Genomic DNA, 22,601 nt, shown 5'->3' with positions numbered 1-22,601 from the left:
GCACTTGGGTTTGAAAAAGGTGGCGGCGAATGCGGGGTCGGCCAGGCCCGTGGTCTCGATGATGACGTGGTCGAACTTGTCGCGGTGGTCGACAAGCTGGGCGAGCACGCGCTTGAAGTCCTTCCCGCCGGCCGAGCAGCACAGGCACCCGCTGCTGGTCTCGATGATCTGCGCCCGGCACGCCGCATGCTGCGCGTCCTCACGCAGCTCGTTCTCCGTGCCGATGCCAGACGTCGCAAACTGATGCAGCACGCGCGCACGTTCACCATCATGCGCGTGCGGTGGTGTGTGTGTGTGTGTGCGGTCTGCGGGTGGTGCAGTGTGTGCGGTGTACCTCGTTTTCGATGACGGCGAGGCGCAGCGGCGTGTGGGCGTGCTGGTGAAGGAGCCGTCGCAAGAGCGTGGTCTTGCCGGACCCCAGGTACCCCGTCAACACGGTCACCGGAATCGCTGCACCACCACACGCCACCAAAAGATCGAAAACATCCATCTGTCGCCTTCATTTTTCTCTCCTTGATGGGATACCTTTGGGGGCCTCAGCTTCTGGTTGTTCTGTTAGTGGTGGTGACTTCATGAAGCTCGTGTTATGCTTGAAACAGCTAAAGATTTGAAAGAAACAAAAGAAAAGGGAAAAGCTGCTACCAGAAATGGTCCGGGAGGCGGTTGCTTCAGGATGAGCATAGGTGGCCACAGGTTTGTTGCGAATTATGATCATTAAAGATGTTAAAAAAAGACTGAAACCTGCAGTCTTCGTTGATGTTTGTACAAGCCCTCCTTCTCTACAAATTCCCGTCTCGGTCCTTCCTCAGAATCGAGATCGCGATCTCCTTCTGCGGACGTTTCTCTTCATCCAGATCGAAGATCGTGCCCCTTGCTTAGGTGTACGTCCTGTCCTGTCCTGCCAGGCCCCGAATCGGTCGTCGTTCCTCCTCACGCTTTGAAGAAGAAGAAGAGGACGAAGAGGTGGGCGTGGAGGCCGAGTTGGAGCTTGAGCCCCAGCCAAGGTATTGTCGCCACCCGCCAGAAGAGGACTGTTGGTGGACAGGCTCGGCGTCGAAGCTCGATGTGTGGTAGGATGCCGAGGATGAGGAGCTGGCCGACTGGTCCTGCTGGTAGTACGATGTGGGCGACGCCGGGGGCGACTTCTTCTTGCCCCAAAGAGGCGGCAGATCTATCGAGGTCAACGAAGCCATCTTTATCTTTCTTTTATGTATCCTATCTTTGTAGTCTGTTATGCTGGGCACACCCGCGTGACCTGCTGTTTGCTGTCGCGTGACTGGCGTTGTTGATAATTGGCGCGTGTTGAGTATGAAGTTAAAGATGAATCGAGGTCTGGGCTTTATTTCTTATCGGAGGGACACCCATTCCCAACCCTTTCCCGCATTCTCTTTCGGGCCGAAGTGATTCTCAAGAATGTTCGATCATTTTGTTTGTGTCATTTTACAAATATTTTGAATGAGTGGTTCCTTTCCGCCGCAGCGAACCAACACGCCGGATGCGGAACTCGCTCTCGCCTTTCCTCGCGCGTGTTCCGAGTGGGCCGCGTAACTACAACTGTGTGCCCACTGGCGGAGCGATTCGTATAAATCGTCCGAAGGCCGCACGCGGCGCACTCAGTGGCGGCCCACGAAGCCCAAGTGGGCGGGCAGCGACGACGCCGGCAGGAACGCCGTCGGTGCGTAGACGCCGTGGCGCTTGGCTCGCGCGGTGGTCGCTGCACCACCGGCGTCTTGGCTGGCCATGATGAGGTCATCGACGTTGATCAGGCTCACTTCGCGATCCCACGATCCGGTCCACACGATGCCGCCGCCCGCGCCTTCTCGCTTCCAGACGCTCGCCGATTCCTCCTCTGCTTCGAGAGCCTCGGCCTCAACGTTCTTGTCGGCTTTGTCGCTGGCGGAGTGGTTGTTGCCGATGCCATTGTTGTCATCATCGACTTTTTGCTTTCCCTTGGTCGCCGCGTCTTGTTGTTCGGCCTGCTTGCGCATCTGAACGTGTTGTCGCTCTCTGAAGGTGGGCAGGCGGTCGGCTTTCCTCGCACTGCCAGTCCAGAAAACAAGAAAAAACATAAACTTGAGAAGAGAGGCAAGCCAGGAGGGAATGACCCGGGGGGGGGGGACGATGATGAACCTGGGAGGGACGGCGAAGAGGCAGGTGAGCGCGTCCTTGTGGTACAGGTCGAAGTGGAGCCGCTGCGTCCTGGAGGCGGCATCGAAGGCGGCGAGATCACCTCGGCGCCCGCCTATCCACACCAGTCCGCCCACGGCAAGCATCGACGTCACCTGCCGATCATTGTCCTCGTCACCGCTGCTCTCCTCCTCGCCGCCGCCAGTTTCGTCCTGCAACCTCTTCCCCGTTGGGCTGTTGCCCGCACTCGCGTCGCCGTCGTCTCGTCGCGGCGACGCCACCGTGTGGTAGGCCCAGCTCGGGTTGGGCGTCTTGTGCTCCGACTCTCCTGCACGAGGCAGCGGAAGACGCGGTGAGTCGTGAGCATTGAGTCATCGGACACCGGTGCGAGTGCGTACCCTTGCCTTCCCAGACGTCCCGCACGCGGAAGACGTAGAGCTGGCCGGCAGTGGTGCCCATCCACACTTCGTCCGTGACGTCTACGCGACACATGCAGCGCACCGCGCCTTGCCAGAGGCGATCACCGACCTCCTGGTTGCTGTACAGAATTTCGTTGACCTGGGCGATGTGCAGACGAATGACGTGAGCAAGAGCGTCGTGCCAAACACGTGTGCGTGTGCGTGTGCGTGTGCGTGTGCGTGTGCGTGTGCGTGTGCGTGTGCACCTTCAACGTGCTGATGGCGTCGAATAGGCTGACTCCGCGGTCGGTGGCCACCCACACCAGCCCGTCGTGTACGAGCATCGCCCGCACCGGACTCTCCAAGGCAAGCATTCGGCGGCACGACCATTTCTGTGTGAAGTGTGTCGTCGAGCCGAAGTGAGTGGCAGAAAATAATGATCGGCCGTTGTCGGGCGGTAGGTACCCTGGACCAAACGCGGATGGAGCCATCGAGAGAGCCGCTCCAGAGTTCCTGCCCGACATTGGCTAGGCATGTGACCTCCTCCCAGTGGCCGTTCAAGCGCCGATGGCGCTTAAACGTGTGAACGTCCCAAAGCCCCACGGTGTGGTCAGATGACGCGCTGCACACGTAGCCGCCTGTACGACACATAATTACAGACACGCATGAGAATCGCAGCTGAGATGTGGAAAGTGTGTTGCGATCGAACGCACCGCAAAACGAGAGCGCGTTGATGCGTTGCCGATGGTGAGCGCGCATGTCCCACACCACACTCCCACACTGGTCCCACACGCGAATGGTGCCATCTTCATGGGAATACGATACAGTCAGCAAGTGAACAGTGACGGGCCGGACTGGTGAGGGGTCATACCTCTGCAGCCGGCCCAGACGTGGCCCTCTACACCGAGCAGGCACTGCACCGCCCCTGAGTGGGATGGGCGAAGCAGGCAACGCCAGGTGGCCGACGAGTCCGGAGGGCTCAAGCTGTGCAAAAACAGAGGGTGTTGTGTTGGGTACTGTCGTGCGTGTGCGTGTGCGTGTGCGTGTGCGTGTGCGTGTGCGTGTGCGTGTCTACGTACTAGTTGTCGCTGTCGAGAGTATTTAGCGACATTACCAGGTTGGCCTTGGCCTGCTGCTTGCTCGCCGTGTGCCACGCGGACGCCCCGGCTGACGCATAGGAAGACGAAGCCAACGGGTTGGCGCTGGCTCGCTGGTGCTGTGGCACGAGCGCCTGCGCCGACGGAATGTGGACGAACCGCGGCGCCGGCGCCGACACCGGCTCGCTCTCCGGCGTTGGGGCTGCCTCGAACAGAGGGCACGGACTGCACTTCGACATCGACGCCAGGCGCTTGAGGATCTGGTTGAACGATGGACGCACGCCGACATTCTCGTTCCAACACTCGCGCATCAGCTCGGCGTAGGCCTCAGGACAGCTCTCAGGAACTGCCGGCCGAAGACCTGCAACATTTAAATAATAACAATCGGATTAGTATTCAAAATAATAATGCATAAAAAATTAAAAAAACTCTAATCGTGACAACTGCGTAGACATACCGTTCATGATCTTTTGCTCGAGGTCAAACCAGAACATGCTGGCCTCGAGGTGTTCGCGGAACGGCGGCTGGCAGGTGATGAGCTCCCACAGGATGATGCCATAGCTGTAGACGTCAGACTTGAGCGAGAAGGCCTCGCCGCGAATGACCTCGACGGCCAGCCACATCGGATTGTCCACCACCCGGCCCTTCACGAAGAGCGAGTGCGCCGTCGACAGACCGAAATCTGACACCTTGGCCACACCGTTCGACAACTGAACACGTCGCAAAGAAGGCGCCAGTGAGAAATGCAGAGCTTGCGTCGTTCCACGCCTACGACAGGAAGGTGCAAAAGTACCATCACGTTGGTGGACTTGAGGTCACGGTGAATGATGGGCGGCGAATGTGAGTGGAGGTGGTTCATGCCCTCGGCGATGTCTCGCGCGATGCTCAGTACCTCGTCCCAGCTCAATTGCCCCCGTCTGCAGACACGGGCGCACGCGTTAGTGATCAGCCCGTCCCTAAAGATAAGAAAGAAGGTAGGAATATGGAAGGCACTCGTACGCGTGGACGTAGTCGTAGAGCGTGCCCTGCGAGAGGAACTCCATGACCAGCGAGAAAGGCCCCCGGCATATTCCCTCGAGCTTGACCAAGTTGCGATGGTCCAACAGCCTGCGTGTCATGTGCGTGTCGTGAGCCAACGACTCACACTCAAAAAGAATGGAAAACGTACGTCATGAGCCAGGCCTCGGATCGGAACTCGTTGAACACGGAGAGGATCTCCTCCTCGGACACATATGGGGACTCCTCGTCCGGCGAGTCCGATGGCAGTATGCGGAATTCCTGTGACACGCATTCTTATGTTAGCAGGACACCCACCAGAAGAAGAAGAGGTGGAAAGAAGAAAGGGGGGGGGGATAACCTTGACGGCCACGTATTCTCCGCGGTAGATGGCAGAGTGGACGACGGCAAAGGGGCCGAGGGCGATCTGGGACATGATCTTGATCTCCGAGTAATCGATCTCGAACCCTTGGAGATCGGCCAGCGAGAGGTCGGGTACCAGGTTGTCGAGTCGCACGGCCGGCAGGTCCTCGCCCTCGAGATAGATCTTGCTCGTCGACTTTCGCCTTCACCACCAAACCACGACTCGATCAGATCAGACAACGCAGTGTGTGCGTGTGCGGTGGTGGTGTGCGTGTGCGGTGGTACGCGTGCGTGTTGCATGCACGCTTGTAAGGAAGTAAGTCACATACCGGCCCCGCTGCCGGGCGCTGTTATCGATGGGGACGAGACGTCCGGCTTGGCAGTAGAGCACGCGCCTCCGCTTGGTGATGGCGCGCAGGCACTCCTCCAGTGAGAACAGGAACGGCTCGTCGTCATCGTTCTGCGCCTCGCCCATGCCGACCTCGATGAGCTCGTCCTCGTGCGTAAGGCCATCGGCCGCCGAACGCTTCCCCGTTGACTTGAGCTTATGCGACGCGTATAGCGTGGTCTTGGCCAGCTTGTGCTTGCGCAGAGCGATGCAGTGGCAGCACGGCACCAGCACCTGCGATTTGACCCGGAACCAGTTGATCGCCAAATCCTCGATGTTGGCCTGCACCCAAGAAGCGAATGTTAGGCCGCGTTGTAAAGTGTCAGAGGGTGTGTGTGTGTGTCCGGTACCTCGATCAGCCGTAGAAGCTTGCCCGGATTGGCTCCGTAGACTTGCACCTTGAGCATGCTCTTCTCCGGGAATTCCTCCAGGAGCGCCCGCTGCTCGTCCTTCAGCTTGTCCTTGTCAAGGTCCGGCTGTCCGGCCCTGCTGCCGCCGAGGCTCTCCTTGCCCGAGCCCCGCGCGCTCTGCTCAGCGCTTTCCTTGCGCTGCTTGACCTTTTCCTTTTTCTGCTTCTTCTTGATGCCGAGTCCCTGGCCGCGCCGCCCGCTGCCGCCGTTCTGGAAGATGTCGAAGTCGAGCCCCGACCGTCGCAGCTCCCGCATGTGCGGCGATGACGAGAGCACCGAAGCTGTCGACAGCGAGAAGGAGGGCGACGCCATCCTGGCCGCCGCTGGTGATGCCATCGCCACCGACGATGATCTGCCGCCGCTGCTGCCATCGCACGGTTGGTTGGCTTTGCTGCGGGTGTTGTTGTTGGACTGCAGAAGCACAATGCCGTGCTTCCAATAGAGCGGCGAGTCGACCACCTGGAGCAGGTGCACCAGCAGCCGCGAGAAGAAGCCAGCGGGGAGGTAGTCGAATCGATAGCTCCGACGCAGCTCGTGCACGACGCCACGGCGTGGGATGGCCAGCGCCGGGGCCAGAAGCGAGGGCGCCGGCGTGGGCGGTGACGCAGACAGGCAGGGCGACCGGGGAGGCGGCGACCGAGACAGCGAGTGCGCGGGCCGGCCGAACTGGGGCGGCGAGGTGGACGATGGTGTGACCGGAGGTGTAGTGGTAGACGTGGAGCCGGCCAGCATCGATGATGAAGAAGACGACGACGACGCGCCTATGAGCAGTGGCGACGTTGCCGTCGACGACGACGCCAGAAAGCGCACGCTGGCTCCGCTGCCTCCGGCCAACTCTGCAGCCGCGGCTGACAACGCCATCGGGGTGGCGGCCGACGGCGGCGGCGGTGGCATCATCGCCTGGAGCAGCTGGTTGGCCTCGAGCGAGACCCCCAGGCGGAAGCTGTTCTGCTCCGGCTGGTAAGCCGGACCGTAGAGGTAGCCGAGGCCCGAGTTCTGGATCGTGCGCGGCGCGGTGGACCCCGTCGGCGTCAGCGCGTTGCCGTGGTGGTCCGTCGTCGACGATGAAGCAGTCATGGTCGTCGACGATGAAGACGAAGAGGGCATTGGGTAAGGCGTATTGGGGAAGAGCGGTAGGTATCTCCTCAGCTGCACCGACGTCGAGACATAGCGAACGGATGACGACAATGACGCCGAGGCCGAACCCGCCGCCGAGGCCGAACCCGCCAACGCCAGCGCCGGCGCGTTGGAGCGCTTGCGCTCGCGAAGTTCGAGCTTGATGAGATAGCGCTCGGGCCGCCACCCGAACTTGTGCAGGGGGAGATGGGCGGTCGAGAGCAGCGAGGGGATAATGATCTTCTCGCCCCGGACCTTGCTCTCGCGCTCGTCCTCCCGGGCCTGCAGCTCGAGCATGTTCTGCCAGCTGTGATCGACCAGCGAATCGATGCGCTTGGTGCGCTCGACCTTGCTCAGGTACCGCCGCTTGGCGTCGTCGCCCTTGGCCTGGGATGCGGCGCTTGAGGCGAGCGGTGAGGTGTCGTCATTGGCTGCCGCGTGGTGACCACCTTCGAGCGCGGTCGTGGATCGGACCAACCGCAGAGCGAGACCAAACTGTTCCAATAGCAGAAGCAGCAGTTCCTGTTGGGCAATAGAAAGCTGAGCTGAGCTGGCGCACCAGAGTTGCATGCGTGCAGTTTACCTGCAGTTCGGGAGCATAGCCGTGCGACTGCCACATGTCCCAGAGATCCTTCTCGCGAATGACGCCCTGCTTCGTCGTACTATGTTGTCACGGTGGTGCGTATCGCGTTAGTCCAACTGCCTCTCTCTCTTGAGGCAGCGCGCGGGTGGGCCAGTTGCACGTACGTGGTCGATGCCGATAGGACAGTACGGAAGACATGGAGGAGCCACAAGGGATCGAGCAGCACCATCCGACTGAGCAGCGATCGAGACGCCGTCTTGGTGTGGGCGCTGATCAGGCCTGTATCGTATGCGTTGCAAAGTGAGCAAAACTGAGCAGCAAAATGTAGGACGCTGATTACTGAGATACCCTGCTGGGCTGCGTACCGATCCGGTGAAAGTGCTTGGTCACGGTCATGACCTGGTCCGGGGCGATACCGCAGTCGTGCGCGACGGAAACATACTCGTCCCAGTCCATGATCGGTGGCATGCGTGCCATCCTGTGTATGCAACATGTGGGTCGCAGGTAGTTTTGTGTGAGAATGGGCGAGCCACTACCCACCAACGACCAACACCAAGACTCGCCGACGCACCTCTCAGATGCCAGGAATTCCTCGAAGAGCACGGCGCCCCGTGAGATGAAGGCGGGCATGTAAGGTTGTGCGGTGACTGCCTGATAGATCGTACGCACCAAGAGCTCAATGTCTGTGTACCGCGATGGGCCGTGTGGCGTCGACGCGTGAGACCAGATCTTAAGCAGGTGGTGAAAGAGAAAAGTGTCAGGTGAAGAGAACGCGTTTACCTTTCCGGGTCTTGCCGCACACGGAAATGATGTTGCGAATCATGGGGTACTTCTTGATGAGCGTGTTGCTGTGGAAGACGGAGGCGATCCTTCCCTTCTGCTCCGGCGAGCAGCCCGCGCTGTTGGGGTGAGTGCCCACCAGCAACACGACCGATTTGCCCGCCCTGCGTTCGAACGTAAACGTAGATAGAAAGAAATATAATCATCAACCCCATGTCGTAATCAGGCCCAGGGAAGCAGGTTGGGAGAGTACCTGCTGCGAAGCAGCTGCAGCCACTCCTCGACAGACTCGATCGTGAAGTCGGGCATGTTGACTACAAGCATGTAGATGCACTTGTTGACCAAGAAGCAGTGGTACGTGGGATCGTTCACCGTGAGCCTGAATCAGCCAAGGTCGATTAATATTACCGGCATGGCAACCGTGTTGTGGGAAAGATGTCTTGAAGGTGATACCCGGTGATGTTCAGAGCCGAGAGCGTGACGTCGACGTTGGCGGAGGAGTTGATCCCTCGCGTGCTGGCCTTGATCACCAGATCGGTGGCGCGCATTTCCTCCGGCTCCATTTCGAACCGCGAGGACTGACGACCGTCATCGCTGGCTTCTCGCTCCACAGCACTGTAGTAACAAAGGCGGATCAGAGAAGTGCACGAAGTCCAGCAACGAGTGGTTTGGCCGATCGTACGCTGGGCGCACGTAGTCCGCGATTGACTGCAGAAGGCAGGCCTTGTCCAGTGCATGGTCACCTACCAGCACCATTTTCATTCTGTAGGACTCGTCCATGCGGGCCTTGAGCCCGACCAAATAACGCTGCCAGATCTGTAGGTTGCCCTTGGACCGCGCCACCTCTAGGGGGACCTTGGTCAACGGGTTCCCGTCCAGCTTGAGCACCTTGAGGTTGGGCATGTTGCCCACTTGCCAGGGGAGCACGTTGAGCCGGTTATCCTCCAGCTCCAGCACTTCGAGCGAGGCCAGCTGCGCCACACCCGACGACAGCAGGGAGATGTCGTTGTGGTTGAGCACCAGGCGTCGCAGTCGGGTGAGGCCGGGAAAGAGATCCGTGGGCAGATGCGAAAGCTCGTCCGAACCTGGATTCGCGCGGATCAGCACACACACGACACGCGACACACGCACACACGTAGAATTAGCGTTTCGGTACCGATGCGCTCGTAGGAGAGGTCAAGCGTGTCGCGCCAGCCCTGGCATTGTTCGTAGATCTTGATCTTGATTCTCTGCATTGGGTTGCCGAAGAGCGAGAGCGACTTCAACCGCAGCTGGAAGATTTCCAACGGCAGCTCCATGAGATAGTTCTTGTTCAAGTGCAGCTCTCGCAGCTCCTGTGCGTGCGTACGTTAGTGCTTACCGCAGCTGCTGTGAAATGAGTTACGAGGATTCCAACCTTGAGCTTTCCGATCTCGGGCGGCAGAGATTGCAGGAGGTTGAAGCGCAGGTCCAAGACGCGCAGGCTCGCGATGTCGCCCAGCGCGGCCGGGAGGGAGGAGAGGCGGTTGCTCGAGAGGTCGAGCGACGTCAGATTCTCCCATCGCTCGCTGCCCGGTTCGAACCCGCTCACGGGCACGGATGTGAGGCGATTGCCGGAGAGAAGCACTTTCTCGAAGAGGAGCGATTGATCGGTGTGGGTGGAGGTGAGGCGCGAGTTGGAGAGCAACGACGGGGTTGACTTCCACACCCACGAAGGCGCCGGAGAGGCTAACGATGATGTGGAAGGCGACGGTGTAGATGACGACGAAGATGAAGATGGTGAGGCGGAAGCGGAGGAAGAGACCAAGGAAGAGGAGGCCGAGGTTGTTGTGTTAACGGACGGCGGAAACCGTGGCGACAAGAGTGTCGACGACGGCGAGAGGGCGGCGGAGGTATCGTCCTTGCGCCCGTGGCCGGACTGCTTGACGTTGAGCTCCCTCGCGATGACGTGTGCGACCGCGTTCGAAGACAGCGAGTAGCACGAGAGGTCGATCGTTTGGTATCGGCTACTCTCCTCGTCGCCCCGATCCAGCAGCATCATTTCGACGCTGATCATCTCGTCGGTCTCGTCGGGTTCATCGATCTCGTCCTTGTGCGCCAGCGAGGCGGTGACCCGCTCCTTGCGCACCCGCCGCCGTCGGTTGTCGTCGAGATAGGTCTGAATCACGTTGCTGAACATCACCGTCGATTGCGGGGTTCCGCCCTTCCTGCTCTGATTGAGGAAGAGCTCGTCCTCGCCGTAGTGCAGCTGCCCGAGTGTAATGTTCTCGCGCAGGACGTCCATCAGAATTCGCTCCTCGCGGCCGCTCTCTTTGTCCTCCTTGGCGGCCTCTCTTGTGTTGTTTCGCAGGTCGAGACAGACGATCGAGTGGTTGGACCGAAGCGCGGTAGCCAGCTGCTCGATTCCCTCGAGGCCCAGACGGTTGCAGCTCACGTCCAGTGACGTCAGGCAGTTGTTGTTCCCTGCCAACGGCATATTCGAATTTGAGATTGCTCGAGCGAACGGCTCTGCAATTTGGTGGGTGGCGTACCGAGGGCTAACGCGAGGTGACCGGCGACAGTCGAAGGCAGCTTGTTGCGCGACAGGTTCAAGTATCGCAGAGTCTAACACAGAGAAAAGAAGTACAAATGCGAAGAGGTTGAGCAAAGCACGCACTTGAACGCACGCACGTAAAAGAGCGGGTTACCTCGTTCACGCTGAGCGCGTGCGCGATGTCGTCGACTCCTTGATGCCATCCCCGCTCGTGATTGTTAACGCTCGACAGGTTCAGCGACGCAATTGTTCGGTTGGTCAACAGTGCCCTGCCCAACGCTGTATCGCGAGTCAGTAGGCAGGTCTGATCGGAAGCTAACTCGCGAGTTGTATTCACAGTGGTATGATATGACGCGTACCTCGCGCACCCTCTCGGCCAAAGTTGTTGCGACTGAGATCGAGGTCAGTAAGGCGACAGCCCGTTTGTGAGATACCCTTGGAGAGCAGCACCAGAGCCTCATCGCTCAGCCGATTGTCGGAGAGATTCAGCACCGAGAGCAGGCTCATCTGCGCTCCGCTGGCCACCACGCTTGCCAGCTGTTCCACGCCTTCTCCGCGCCATCCCGATGCGGCTTTGATCGAAGCGGGGCCTAGGAGGTCGCGCAAAACACGCAGACGCGTCAGCCAAAGTGTGTATTGCACTTGAGATCGAGCGTACGTACCAAACTCGTTGTTCTTGAAGCTCAGCGTTTGCAGCCGACGGGTGGTTTGTGGCAGCTTGATCATGGCCAGGTGCAGGTCGGCGTCGGTGAGCCGGAAGCGATCTAACACGAGTGATGTGAGCGTCGCGCCACACGTGCGCACGCTCTGAAGCAGCAGCGGAAACACTGCACGCGCACGCAGCCCGTCCCCAGCCTGCATTGCATGTTGTTAATGCGGCACTGTGAGAAACACGAGCTAAGAGCGAGAAGAAGAAATGCAGCTGGCTACCATGACGTCGAGGCTGTCTAGCTTGGGCAGGGCCGCAAGCAACAGCGAGAGGTGTCCACCGGTCTGGGCGGTCAACGGGAACGAAGCCAGGATGCAAAGCTTCTTCACGCAGAAGGAGACCTCTTCGCCTTCTCGCGGTGTAGTGGCGGCGTCCCGATCTTCTTTCGCTTTGGGGCCAAGCGCGTAGGCGATAGATTCCAAGGATTGCAGCGTTGTCGAGCCTCCCTCTTGTCCAGCACCATCACCTCCTCCAAAGATGCGAGCAAGGCCCTGCAGCACCATGCACGCCGCCGAGGCGTCTTCGAATTCCTCCAAATAGATGCACAGATCCGTTGCCGCGGCGAAGTGCTTGGGCGAGAGCGAGAGCTGCTGCAGGTGCTGCGTGAGGGAAGAAATCAAGCTACGGGCGAGGACTTCGTCGCTCGAGGGCGAAGATCCTGCGCCGGCTCGCGGTGATGGCGGCGGTGGCGAGAAAGAGGCGAGATTGGATGAAGAGATGTGGAGGTTGCATTGGGCTGGATCGCTGGTGCTACTCGGGCAAAGAGCAGATCGCGATTCACCCAATTTGAACGAGACGTTTTTCCTGTGTAGTGGCGACGCGAAGCCACTCGAATGGGCTTGCATCTTCTCGAACGTTTCTGCCTGATCTTGCAGCCAAGCGTGTGTTATTCAAACAACGATCCGCCCTTTCTGTGGTGGCTCTTCTTAGGCCTGTTCCTCGTGGTACCTCTTCGCCTCTTCTTCGCGCAGACCCAATAATGATTGCAAAAGAAAATGCAAGTGAAAAAGAAATCGCGAATGAGAAAAGCAAAAATGCCCCGATAATCTTCTCCTGCCCTTCATTGGCCCGAGCAGCCAACCGGGACTGAGCACCCTTTCGTTCGAAAGAATCCTCTGTTGCCTTTCCTTGATGCGGGCCTCGTAGTAGTCGTCGTCGTCTTCTTCTGCTTCTTCTCCTGCTTCTGCTTCGGGCACGAGACCGAAGCCGCGGACAGCATCTTTTATTCACGGACGAGCATGAAGCTTCCCTCGAGGAATGGTGCTGAAGAGAGGTACTGGCAAGTCTTAGGCCGACACCGTCTTCAGGACTTCGTCGGTGGAGACCACCTTCGCAAAGGCAAAGTCAAGCGCGGCCAGGTAGGCCGCGTGCACATCCCTACACGGGAAAGGGAACACAGACAGGATTAGGTCAAAGGCGGGCCGGACTGACTGAAGCTTCGTGGTGATGAGCAACAGAGCAGGTGTCAAAGTGTACCTGGCCTTGACGGTGGTGCCCTGGAACTGAGCGTCGCGGGTGGCGCAGGCGTCACCCGGCACGACGCACTTGAAGCCCAGGTCGCTCGCAGCCCTATGCGAAAATGTTGACGTCAGTGAAGGCTCAAGGGCTCCAGTGGCAGGGCGTTGGCCAGCTGGATTGGGTGGCGAACCTCACACCCGAGTCGACGCACATGTGGGTCATTGCGCCGCAGACAACGAGGTTGTCCACCTGTTCCAGCCCATCCAGCCCACCCAACCAACCAGCCGGTCAGACACTAAAGAGGCGGGGGGGGGGTCATCGACGCGTGGAGAGCATACGCCAGCAGCCTTGAGCTTGGCCTCAAGATCAGTGCCCTTGAAGGAGTTGATCTCAGTCTTGGTCACCACGGCTTCACCCTCTTGCGGCTTCACCTGCAGCCCCCCCCCATCTGTAAGCAGCTAGATTTCAACCCCCCCCCCACTGTCTTGCGCTCGTACCTGCTCGTGAATGTCAGCGCCGGGAGTGCCAGGAAGGAAGAAGCCAAGGGCAGGGTCAGCAGCTTCATGACGGACGTGGAAGCGAGGCAGATCCTTCTCGCGGAAGGCCTGCAGCAGGCGAACCGCATTGCTCGACGCCTGCTCGACGTTTTCGAGCTCGAACTTGCCGCCGGGGTAGTAGTCGTTCTGGAGGTCAATCACCAGCAGTCCTGTCTTTCCCTGTGCTGCCATCGTGTTCTTTGTTCGCTTGGTTGCGAAAGAAAGCGCCCCAAGCGGTTTTTCATCATTTTCAGTTCTTTTATTAATATTTACAGAGTGAGAACCAGTGTTCTGATCGTGTTGCGGCGGGTCAACATAGTGTCATAGGCCCTGTGTGTCTGTTCACCCACCCTACTCTGCGTGTGTTACCAGCCATTCACTGCGCCCGACTTTCGGGACCCGAAACGAGAGGGAGAAAGCGGAGTCCCTGTTTCGGAGTCGCCGGTCAAAGAAAAAAAACGGACCTTGGCGCACATATTACCGATACGAACTCACGACCCAACGTTCACAGGTGCGTTCACCAGCCCAGGCTGCTACGTACAGTCGCGACAGTCGCTAACTTGCACGTCTTCTTCTTCGTCTCTCAAGCATGTCGAGCGTGGCCATCTTCCTGCACCAGCAGCACTACACGGCGGGCGACGCCCTTTCCGGCGACGTTGTGGTGACCGTGTCCCACCCGCTTCAGGCCCACCACGTTACCCTCTTCATCGACGGACGCGAGAAGGTCTTTTGGGAAGGTACCAATCCTGATTCTCATTGTCCTCTATTTCTTATTATTCTTTTTTTATTCCTTATTTTGCTTTCTTCTTCGTAACCGTTTGCGTGTGGCCATGATACATGGTAGAGACGGAGATGGAGAAGGACAGCGAGGGCAGAGTGAAACACGTGAAGGTGCACAGGAAGGACAGCCACCACTTCTTGAAGGAGAAGGTCATCCTGTCGGGCGCCGTCACCCTTCAGCCCGGCCAGAACACATTCCGCTTCACCCACCGCCTCTCCTCCGGCCTTCCCGCCTCTTTCCTGTACGCTCCTTACCGCTCTTAAGCTTGTCGTGTGCGTGCGGTGGTGCGGTGGTGCGTGTGAGTGTGCGTGTCCGGTGTTTGGTTGCTGATTCATCAACTACGAGTGCAGTGAGAAGGCATCAGTGCATGCCCACCCGGTCAAGGCCAAGATCGACTACGAGCTCTCGGCCGAGGTGGACGCCCACCACGCGCGCGACCTCAAGACCCATGTCCACCTCACCGTCGGCCAGCACACTGGCGGTGCGTGCGCCTGGCAGTCCCACTGTTGCTGGTGGCCGCTGACTATGATCCAAACGGTTTGGCTGACCGCTTCTTTGTCAAACTTGCGCTGTGTTGCGTGACCCGAACAGGACCCATTTCGCCGGTGGAGCACACCAACCGGAAGTCGTTCATGTTCAACCAGGGCCACCTGGGCATGCGGGTGGAGCTGGACCGCGATGTCTACTTCCCCGGCGACGAGGTCAAGATGAAGCTCGAAGTCAGCAACGAATCCGTCAAGAAGGCACGCATAGGCCCTTTCGAGCTCTGTTCTGTCGCGTCGCGTCGTGTCGTGTCGTGTCGTGTCTGACCTTTGTTCTTCTTTCCAAACAGGTCACGGGTATCAATGTCGACCTGCGACGTCACATGACCCTGCGCGCGCACCACCACCGCTTCAGCCACTCGGACAATGCCCAGCACCTCCGATTAGAGGTACTCGCGCCACTCCCATTCTCCAATCGCCGCAATCGGGCGTCGACTGAGCGAATTGTCTTTTCTTGTTCACAGGGTCTCGCGGAGGCCACGAAGGACAGCCGCTTTGCCAAGTTCCGCATCCCGACTGACTTCTCTCGCCTCTCCACCAAGAGCGACCTCCTCCAGGGTATGGCCCAACTCTGAGACACTCACCACCGCACACGACACGACACTACAAGAAACACGCACACAGCTCAAGTTTGAGAGCGCTCACGCTTTCTTTCTTGGTACAGCAACGTATGACCTGAAGGTGGAGTGCGATGTGCCGATGGCGGTCGATCTGTCGATCATCATCCCGCTAGTGATCACCGTGCCGCAGCACCTGGACCTCAGGGCCAAGGAGTACTCGGCCCCGCACGACATCGAGCACGAGGAGATCGTGCGCCAGGGCGATACCTACCACGAGCGGACGCCCCTCGTCCTGCCCGACAAGACCGGCGACATGTGCGCCTGCTGCATCCTCTCCTAAGGAGCTTGTGCGGCTGTCGACGCGAACTGATTTAATCTTTTGATTAAAACTCGTACTTTTATTTATCTTTTGTGTTCGCATTGCTCTGCTGCTCAAGGTTCGCTCTTCCCCCGCATGTCTCTCCCGCTGCACGGCCTATTCTGTGCTGGCCCCGCGGAAGGGAGGCCTCATGCTTTGGTGATCACAATTTGATTTTTATACAATTCACGACAGATCTATAAAATGCTGAGAAACACTTCGCGTCTCGCTCGTGCATCGCCTGTGGCCTGCAGCGCCCCTTCCCTCCGGGTACGTGGAAATGAACAAGCTGACGTTTCCCACCCACCGGTGCATTAATTTAAGAACAATCGCTTTCCTTCCGTGCAGACCTCTGCTGGTTCGGCACGTCGCCTCTACACCACTGATAACTCGGTACCGACTTCAGGCTTGTCGCACTTGTTCATTTACTATTATTATTAATCAGCATTATACTGTTTTAATTTGCCATCTTTGCGTCTCAATGATTAATCTGCTGGAATGTGGCCTCTGCCCAAAAGACGCACGGCGTGAAGACGCTGGGCGTGGTGGGCGCCGGTCAGATGGGCGGTGGCATCGCGCAGGTTGCGTCGCAGGTGGCCGGCGTGCGCGTCGTGCTGGTCGACTCGCAGCAGGCCCAGCTCGAGCGTGCCCTCCAGACCATGGGTGCGTGCCTCGCTGCCTGTGCGATGTGTGTGCGGTGCGTGTGTGCTGACCCGAGCGTGCTCTGGTCGTGATGACGGTGACACAGATCACTTCCTGGCGAAGAACATCGCCAAGGGCAAGATCACGGAGCAGGCGGCTCAGGAGACCAAGTCGCGCATTGCCATCTCCACCGATGTCGCCAAGCTCCAGGAGGCCGACTTCATCGTCGAGGCCGCCTCCGAGAACGTGCTCATCAAGGAGAAGATCTTCAAGTGCGCCCCCTGCCCCTCACCTCGCCTCCCCGCCTCACCGGTGTTGACCGAAGGCTTGTGCGTTATGCTTACCACGACACGACACGACACGACACGACACGACACGACACGACACGACACGACACGACACGACACGACACGACACGACACGAATCTCAGGGAGCTGGCTCGCGTGGCCAAGCCCGAGGCGATCCTGGCCTCCAACACCTCGTCCATCTCGATCACCAAGATCGGCGCCTTCACGCCCAGGCCCGAGAAGGTGGTGGGCATGCACTTCATGAACCCCGTCCCGATCATGCAGCTGGTGGAGATCATCCCCGGTCTCGCCACCTCCGAGCACACCCTCTCGACCACCCTCGCCCTGGCCAAGTACTTATGCTAGCCCTCCTCCACACGACACCACACACACACGACATGCACACACACACACACACACACACACACACACACACACACACACACACACACACACACACACACACACACACACACACACACACACACACACACACACACACACACACACACACACACACACACACACACACACACACACACACACACACACACACACACACACACACACACACACACACACACACACACACACACACACACACACAACACACAACACACACAACACACACACACACACACACACACACACAAGCTGTGCTGACCAGTGCGTTGACGTCCGCACCCCGCCGCAAATCAGGGCCATGGGCAAGACTACCGCCCAGTCTGACGACAGGCCCGGCTTTATCGCCAACAGGCTCCTGTGCCCGTACCTGAACGAAGCTATCAACGCCCTCCAGGACGTACGCGTGCTTCTCTTAAAGAGAGGCCCACGCGGCACCGAGCAAACACTAACCGACTCGACGTGACACACAACACACGACCACAGGGTCTGGGCTCGCGTGAGGATATCGACACCACGCTGAAGCTCGGATGCAACATGCCCATGGGTCCGCTCACCCTGGCCGACTTCATCGGTCTCGACACCGTCCTGGCCATCATGTACTCTACCCTCTCTTGTGCAATGGTGTCTGTGTGATGAGTTGTGTGTTGTGCGTTCGTGCGGTGACTTTGTCTGACAATAGTGGACCGCAGGCGCGTGCTGCACTCGGAGCTCGGCGAGGACAAGTTCCGTCCCTCTCCTCTCCTCATCAAGTACGTCGATGCCGGCTGGCTCGGTACTGTTCTTCCTCCCCCCCTCACTTTGTATTATTATTATAACGTGTGTCGTGCGTGTCGCGTGTGTCGTGTTGTTCTTACACTCGTGTGTCGCGTGTGCCATGCCGGCAGGCGTCAAATCTGGCAAGGGCTTCTACGACTACGCCAAGAAGCAGAAATGAAGCACCAAGCTTCCTTGAACGTTTTACCAACCACAACATGTTTGATATGTTATGTTCTCACAACACCAGTGTGTGGCCTTCCCTTGGGTTTTTGCCGCACACCGACCAGGGTCGGTGTATTGGGAGTACGTGTGCGTGGCTGACATGCGCGGTTTTTGCCGGGGATCGTCGGCGAAATATTGAATTTTATTATAATTTTTGTTTCGCTGATTGGCCCCATGGGCTGCGTTCGGAGTCGTTGGGTTTGCCTCCGAGCAACGAAAATACCCCAAGACCACGGCGCAGAAGCAGAGCACGCGCGGTAGAACAACAGCAGAAGCCGACTCGCCACCCCCTTTGGATCATATTTTTCGGCATCACAAAGCAAGAGAGGTATGCCATCTATCTTTGAATCTCGTCTTCGATTATTCGCGAGAGCCACGGAGGGCATCTAACCCGCGAAATTCTGTCTTCAATCTCGACCATTTTCATTTGTCTACTGGCAGATTCGCGATCAATAGTCCGAATCTTCGACCTAGCTATTGATATCTTCATCCCTCTACATTCTCGCATATTCACAAGGTGCAGCTCTCCTCTTCTGCTTTTAACCCTTCATCTTGAACTCCCCCGAGAAAAGAACGAAATCGTTCTCTTCGCTTTCGCTTTCGTCTTCGCTCTTTCTTTTCATCCCCTCCCTCCCGATTTCCCATCAACTCGAGGTCGCCCCTGGCGATAGCAACGAACGTACCAACCAGCGACTAATACCGTCAACCCGACAACAACGCAGATGAGTCACATGTACCGTTTGGTAGTGGTGGGTTCGGGAGGTGTCGGCAAGAGCTGTATCACCATCATGTACATCGCCAACCGCTTCGTCCAGGACTATGGCACGCCTTCCTCTCTCTCTCTCTCTGCCTCCCTCTTTCATCTTTCTCCACCTCACCTCTCTCTCTTTCCTGCCATCCCCCTTTATCACCCACGTGGATGAGTTCAACTTTGGAATTTACGGAATTTGCCCTACTTTTATCACCACATTCCGCGCATTCCATTTCATGCGAAATTACATGATCGCGTGCCGCAAGCTTGTCCTAACTTTTGCCGCAAACTTGCCGTTTGTTGTTTTTTTTTTTGCTTCTCATCATCAGACCCGACGCTCGAAGACTCATACGTACGCGATCCCGTCGCACGCACATATACCGTTCATCAATGTTGACTGACGTTGTTCGTCTTCTTCCAGCGTAAGCAAATCACCGTCGATGGCATCGAGTGCGTGTTGGATATCATCGATACCGCCGGCCAGGACGACTTCATGGCCATCCGCGAGTCCTACTACAAGGAGGGTGACGGCTTCCTCTGCGTCTACGGTACTCATCCGTCCTCTTCGTCGCACACGCACACGCACCCGCACCACCGCACACGCACAACATGCCCACAACACACGCGCCTGACGCGGTCTCTGTGCCTGTGCTGGCGTACACAGATATTACCTCGCGCACGACCTTCAACGATGTGGAGGATTTCCACGATGCCATTCTCAGGGTGAAGGACGCCAACAGCGTGCCGTTCATGCTGGTCGGCAACAAGGCCGACATGGAAGAGAAGCGGGTCGTGCAGAAGTCCGAGCTCGAGGAGAAGGCCAAGAAGCTCGGCTGCAAGTTCATGGAGACCTCGGCCAAGTCGCGCCAGAACGTGGATGAGATCTTCACGTACGCCACACCCGTGCCTGTGTGTGTGTGTGCGGCTCCGATTACTCATCGCACACGCACACGCGTGATACACAGTGAGCTGGTGAAGGAGACGATCGCGTTCCGCCAGGCCAAGAACCCGCGTGCGGCCTCGACCCCTTCGGCATCAACTCCCTCGGAAGACAAGTCCAAGGACAAGAAGAAGAAGGGCTGCGTCCTCATCTAACGAGGAGCGCGTGGCTTTGTTTTCGACACACGCGCACGACCGCAGCACGACACACACACACACGACACACGTTCCACTCACCGCCTCCAGGGCGTGGCAACATCGATTCGACGTCTGACGGCCAGCGGGGAACGAGCGGTCGGGAGACAGAGAGAGAGAGAGATTGGCTTCCCGTCGGCGCAGACACGGAGCAACAGAGAAACGATGACAACACACCGGGCGGGCGTGTGCGATGGGGTGTGTGCGTATGCGGTCGCGCGGCAAGTTGTAATTTCTTTCAGTGTTTAGTTGTTTAGCCTTTTGATAACGAAAAGAAACCTTTTGCACAGTTCAAGGAGTTGATCGTCAAGTATCTGGGCAGAGCTGCCCAGCTCAACTGGGTGCCGCATCAGTGCCAGTTTCGTAGGTGTCCCACTCCGAATGTGTGCGGTAGCCCACCTTGTAGTAGATGTAGTTGCTGCGGTGGCCAACATGTCAGCAGACCAGCAAAGAATTATTCAACTTCGGCACAAAGGGGGGGGGAGCAGGTGCCTGTGGGGGTTGGCCAGGTCGGTGAAGAGGCAGCAGTAGCGCTTGACGGCCAAGGCGATCTGCGTGACAGAGGCGACCAGTCGCGTGGCATAGCCCTTGCACCCATGTTCGGCCGGCGTGTAGACCATCGAGATGGTGCGCGTGTGGGGCGTCTCCCGGTTCGTGAGGCACAGAGAGACTGGGGTCTCAGGCTCGCCCTTGTGCTCCGCCCTGCGGAGGAGCAGGTAGGCCGCACATCCTTCTTCGCCGTCCAGCCACGAGCGGGCCATGCGCCGCGCGCCATCCAGGTCCGTTGGGTCGTGCAGCCGCTCACGGAAGCTCTGATACCACGCGGCGAGCAGCTCCACATCGGCTTCCGTAGCTTTCTTGATCCGCAGCGTCTGCCCATACGAGCGGTGGTGAGTAGAGCCCTACAGGTGCTTTCTGCATTGAACATGCGGCGTACCGGGTCATCATCAGCGATGACGAAAGATGGATCGACCACGCGTTCGCACATGTGGAAGCGGTCGTGCTGCCGCACTCGCAGAGGAGGCAGGCATGCATCGGCGGCCGTGGCGTTCCATAGGGCGGCCAGCACCGCAGCGTGGTGGCTCTGGCCCTCCACTTTCCTGCACGTTGGGAAACCAGTTGAGTGAGCCAAAAGACCCTAAGCCACTGCCCGTGTGAGGAGTGGGCCGCACCCTACAGCCTTGGCCTGGCCTGACTCGTTCAGGTGGCGTAGCAGCCTCACCACCGCCTCTCGCACCTCCTTCTCTGGGCTTCTGGGCGAAACGAAGAACGCCAGCGGCCAGCGGCCGGTCTGCATGGCCAGCAGCACAACTCTGCTCTTCGCACTCATCGGCTCTTCCAGAGAGCCAGCCCGCGCTGGGTCCGGCGTGGTGATCGAGAGAAAGTAGTGTTCGGCGCCGTAAAGGTCCGGCGTGCGGGAGAGCCGGCGAAGGATACCATAGGGCAGGGAGGTGAGCAGCTCGTCCTCCGCGAAGAAGTCCTGGGCAGCGCTCAGCACCGCCGCGGCGTCGTTGTAGCGCGACACCACGAGTGGTGCGCCGGCGTCTGTTGTGCAGTCCATCGGAGTGACCCTGGCTTCGTGGTTTGGTGTGAAGGAATTACCAATGTATTTATACTTAATTTTCCTTGCGCTTCGGTGAAGCATTAAATTCTGAGTAAAGAACAAAAATCAAACAAAAGAAAAAGAAAAAGAAAAGATGAAGCGAGGAAGAGAGGATGGCAGGGAGGCAGAGAAGAAGGATGAAAAAGAAGAAAGAGGAGCAGGAGCAGGGGAAGAAGTGGGTGTTGTCACAGAGTCGCGCCGCCGCAGGCAGGGCAGAAAGTGCCTCCGGCTCGAGGAGCCAGACCCACCAGCCTCTCCGGAGGTCGTGCACCTCGAGCCGCCCTACAAGGACTTCTTCCACTGGGGCCAGTTGGGCAACATCGGGGGCGGCGGGGTATCAGGCGCCTGATCGACACCGGCGCCGGCGGCAACTACTGCGACGAGCCGGTGGGAGAAGAGCTGGTCGCAGAGGCCCAGGACCTGCTGCGGGACCGCTTCGACGCACTGGTGCCCAGGTGGTACGAGGATGATGGAGTGACGCTGCAGCGGCGGAGCGAGATCGAACGCGGTTTCGAGGTGTCGTGGGGCAAATACGAGGCCAAGCGGGTGCTCGACAAGGCGGACAACAAGGTGCGCGTCTTCAACTCCGCCCTGCCTCCTTCCGACGCCCGATTCGAGATCACCTACGTTGACTTCGATGACTCCTCCATTGAGTACCTGCCATCGTCGTTTTTTTTTGCTTTTTTTTGCTCTATTTTCCTAATTTAGCAAAACAAACATTTTCTCTTTTTATTCATAATTTATTGGTGGCAATGGTGCTGGTGTGGACAACACCAGGTATGGCTTTCTGGTGGACAGGCAGACGAGGGAGTTCGTGTTCGCCGGCGTGTTCGGGGGCCATCCGCACTGCGGCACGGCCAACTTCTCCTACGACAATTCCGACGGCAGCGGGCCGTCCCTCTTCCCGTCCGACTTCTACGAGCAAGGCCAAAACGGAGAAGAAGAAGAAGAAGAGAACAAGGAGGAAGTGGAGGTGGACCCCGAGAATGTGATCGAAACAAGCACCCAGGCCGCGAAGGAGCTCATCGCTGCCGTCAAGAAACGTATCAGCGAGTTCTGTCTCAATCGCTACCATTGAACATCGCA

At 58.4% G+C, this 22,601-nt stretch overlaps 8 protein-coding genes across 8 annotated transcripts in view; 4 read left to right on the top strand and 4 right to left on the bottom strand.

Annotated features, from left to right (window-relative positions):
* Positions 1-574, bottom strand: part of ACA1_384880 (CobW/P47K family domain containing protein) — a gene marked incomplete at both ends in the record, with an annotated part of 940 nt that extends 366 nt beyond the window's left edge. The window contains 3 exons of the mRNA XM_004347084.1: positions 5-240; positions 335-450; positions 526-574. Coding sequence (XP_004347134.1) covers positions 5-240; positions 335-450; positions 526-574 — 401 coding nt within the window. The remainder of the gene's footprint in view (positions 1-4; positions 241-334; positions 451-525) is intronic.
* A 1,039-nt stretch (positions 575-1,613) lies between these two features.
* ACA1_384870 (protein kinase domain containing protein) lies at positions 1,614-12,324 on the bottom strand (the record flags this gene model as incomplete). Its single annotated transcript, XM_004347083.1, is given in 31 exon segments — positions 1,614-2,040; positions 2,131-2,455; positions 2,526-2,685; positions 2,792-2,917; positions 2,991-3,163; positions 3,239-3,331; positions 3,397-3,509; positions 3,605-3,968; positions 4,080-4,332; positions 4,416-4,539; positions 4,622-4,729; positions 4,791-4,900; positions 4,980-5,184; positions 5,311-5,651; positions 5,720-7,417; positions 7,479-7,557; positions 7,643-7,757; positions 7,844-7,956; positions 8,050-8,161; positions 8,259-8,422; positions 8,512-8,637; positions 8,712-8,873; positions 8,941-9,343; positions 9,415-9,592; positions 9,607-9,936; positions 10,075-10,700; positions 10,769-10,841; positions 10,925-11,049; positions 11,130-11,360; positions 11,433-11,577; positions 11,701-12,324. 31 exon segments carry the CDS (start codon positions 12,322-12,324, stop codon positions 1,614-1,616), a joined length of 8,226 nt encoding a protein of 2,741 aa, XP_004347133.1.
* Positions 12,325-12,765: 441 nt separating this feature from the next.
* On the bottom strand, positions 12,766-13,665 carry ACA1_384860 (isochorismatase hydrolase; the record flags this gene model as incomplete). Its single annotated transcript, XM_004347082.1, has 5 exons — positions 12,766-12,856; positions 12,956-13,048; positions 13,128-13,186; positions 13,276-13,368; positions 13,435-13,665. The coding sequence occupies 5 exons, from the start codon at positions 13,663-13,665 to the stop codon at positions 12,766-12,768; spliced, it is 567 nt and encodes a 188-aa protein (XP_004347132.1).
* A 397-nt stretch (positions 13,666-14,062) lies between these two features.
* ACA1_384850 (arrestin (or santigen), n-terminal domain containing protein) lies at positions 14,063-15,696 on the top strand (the record flags this gene model as incomplete). Its single annotated transcript, XM_004347081.1, has 7 exons — positions 14,063-14,210; positions 14,318-14,495; positions 14,605-14,735; positions 14,846-14,988; positions 15,087-15,185; positions 15,261-15,354; positions 15,461-15,696. The coding sequence occupies 7 exons, from the start codon at positions 14,063-14,065 to the stop codon at positions 15,694-15,696; spliced, it is 1,029 nt and encodes a 342-aa protein (XP_004347131.1).
* A 222-nt stretch (positions 15,697-15,918) lies between these two features.
* ACA1_384840 (3hydroxyacyl-CoA dehydrogenase) lies at positions 15,919-17,983 on the top strand (the record flags this gene model as incomplete). The annotated part of the gene is made up of 9 exons (XM_004347080.1): positions 15,919-15,984; positions 16,063-16,107; positions 16,233-16,377; positions 16,463-16,628; positions 16,788-16,997; positions 17,344-17,446; positions 17,533-17,645; positions 17,739-17,821; positions 17,934-17,983. 9 exons carry the CDS (start codon positions 15,919-15,921, stop codon positions 17,981-17,983), a joined length of 981 nt encoding a protein of 326 aa, XP_004347130.1.
* A 775-nt stretch (positions 17,984-18,758) lies between these two features.
* On the top strand, positions 18,759-19,873 carry ACA1_384830 (Raslike protein 1, putative; the record flags this gene model as incomplete). Its single annotated transcript, XM_004347079.1, has 5 exons — positions 18,759-18,789; positions 19,108-19,130; positions 19,200-19,326; positions 19,443-19,651; positions 19,757-19,873. The coding sequence occupies 5 exons, from the start codon at positions 18,759-18,761 to the stop codon at positions 19,871-19,873; spliced, it is 507 nt and encodes a 168-aa protein (XP_004347129.1).
* A 372-nt stretch (positions 19,874-20,245) lies between these two features.
* ACA1_384820 (uncharacterized protein) lies at positions 20,246-21,473 on the bottom strand (the record flags this gene model as incomplete). Its single annotated transcript, XM_004347078.1, has 4 exons — positions 20,246-20,330; positions 20,384-20,784; positions 20,850-21,012; positions 21,085-21,473. 4 exons carry the CDS (start codon positions 21,471-21,473, stop codon positions 20,246-20,248), a joined length of 1,038 nt encoding a protein of 345 aa, XP_004347128.1.
* A 179-nt stretch (positions 21,474-21,652) lies between these two features.
* Positions 21,653-22,593, top strand: ACA1_384810 (uncharacterized protein; the record flags this gene model as incomplete). The annotated part of the gene is made up of 4 exons (XM_004347077.1): positions 21,653-21,694; positions 21,727-21,824; positions 21,857-22,168; positions 22,293-22,593. 4 exons carry the CDS (start codon positions 21,653-21,655, stop codon positions 22,591-22,593), a joined length of 753 nt encoding a protein of 250 aa, XP_004347127.1.
* Positions 22,594-22,601: the final 8 nt, after the last annotated feature.

This window comes from Acanthamoeba castellanii (assembly GCF_000313135.1).
Source record: "Acanthamoeba castellanii str. Neff unplaced genomic scaffold scf7180000084730, whole genome shotgun sequence".
NCBI lineage: Eukaryota > Discosea > Longamoebia > Acanthamoebidae > Acanthamoeba > Acanthamoeba castellanii.
This window is presented reverse-complemented; position numbering and strand designations above follow the sequence as displayed.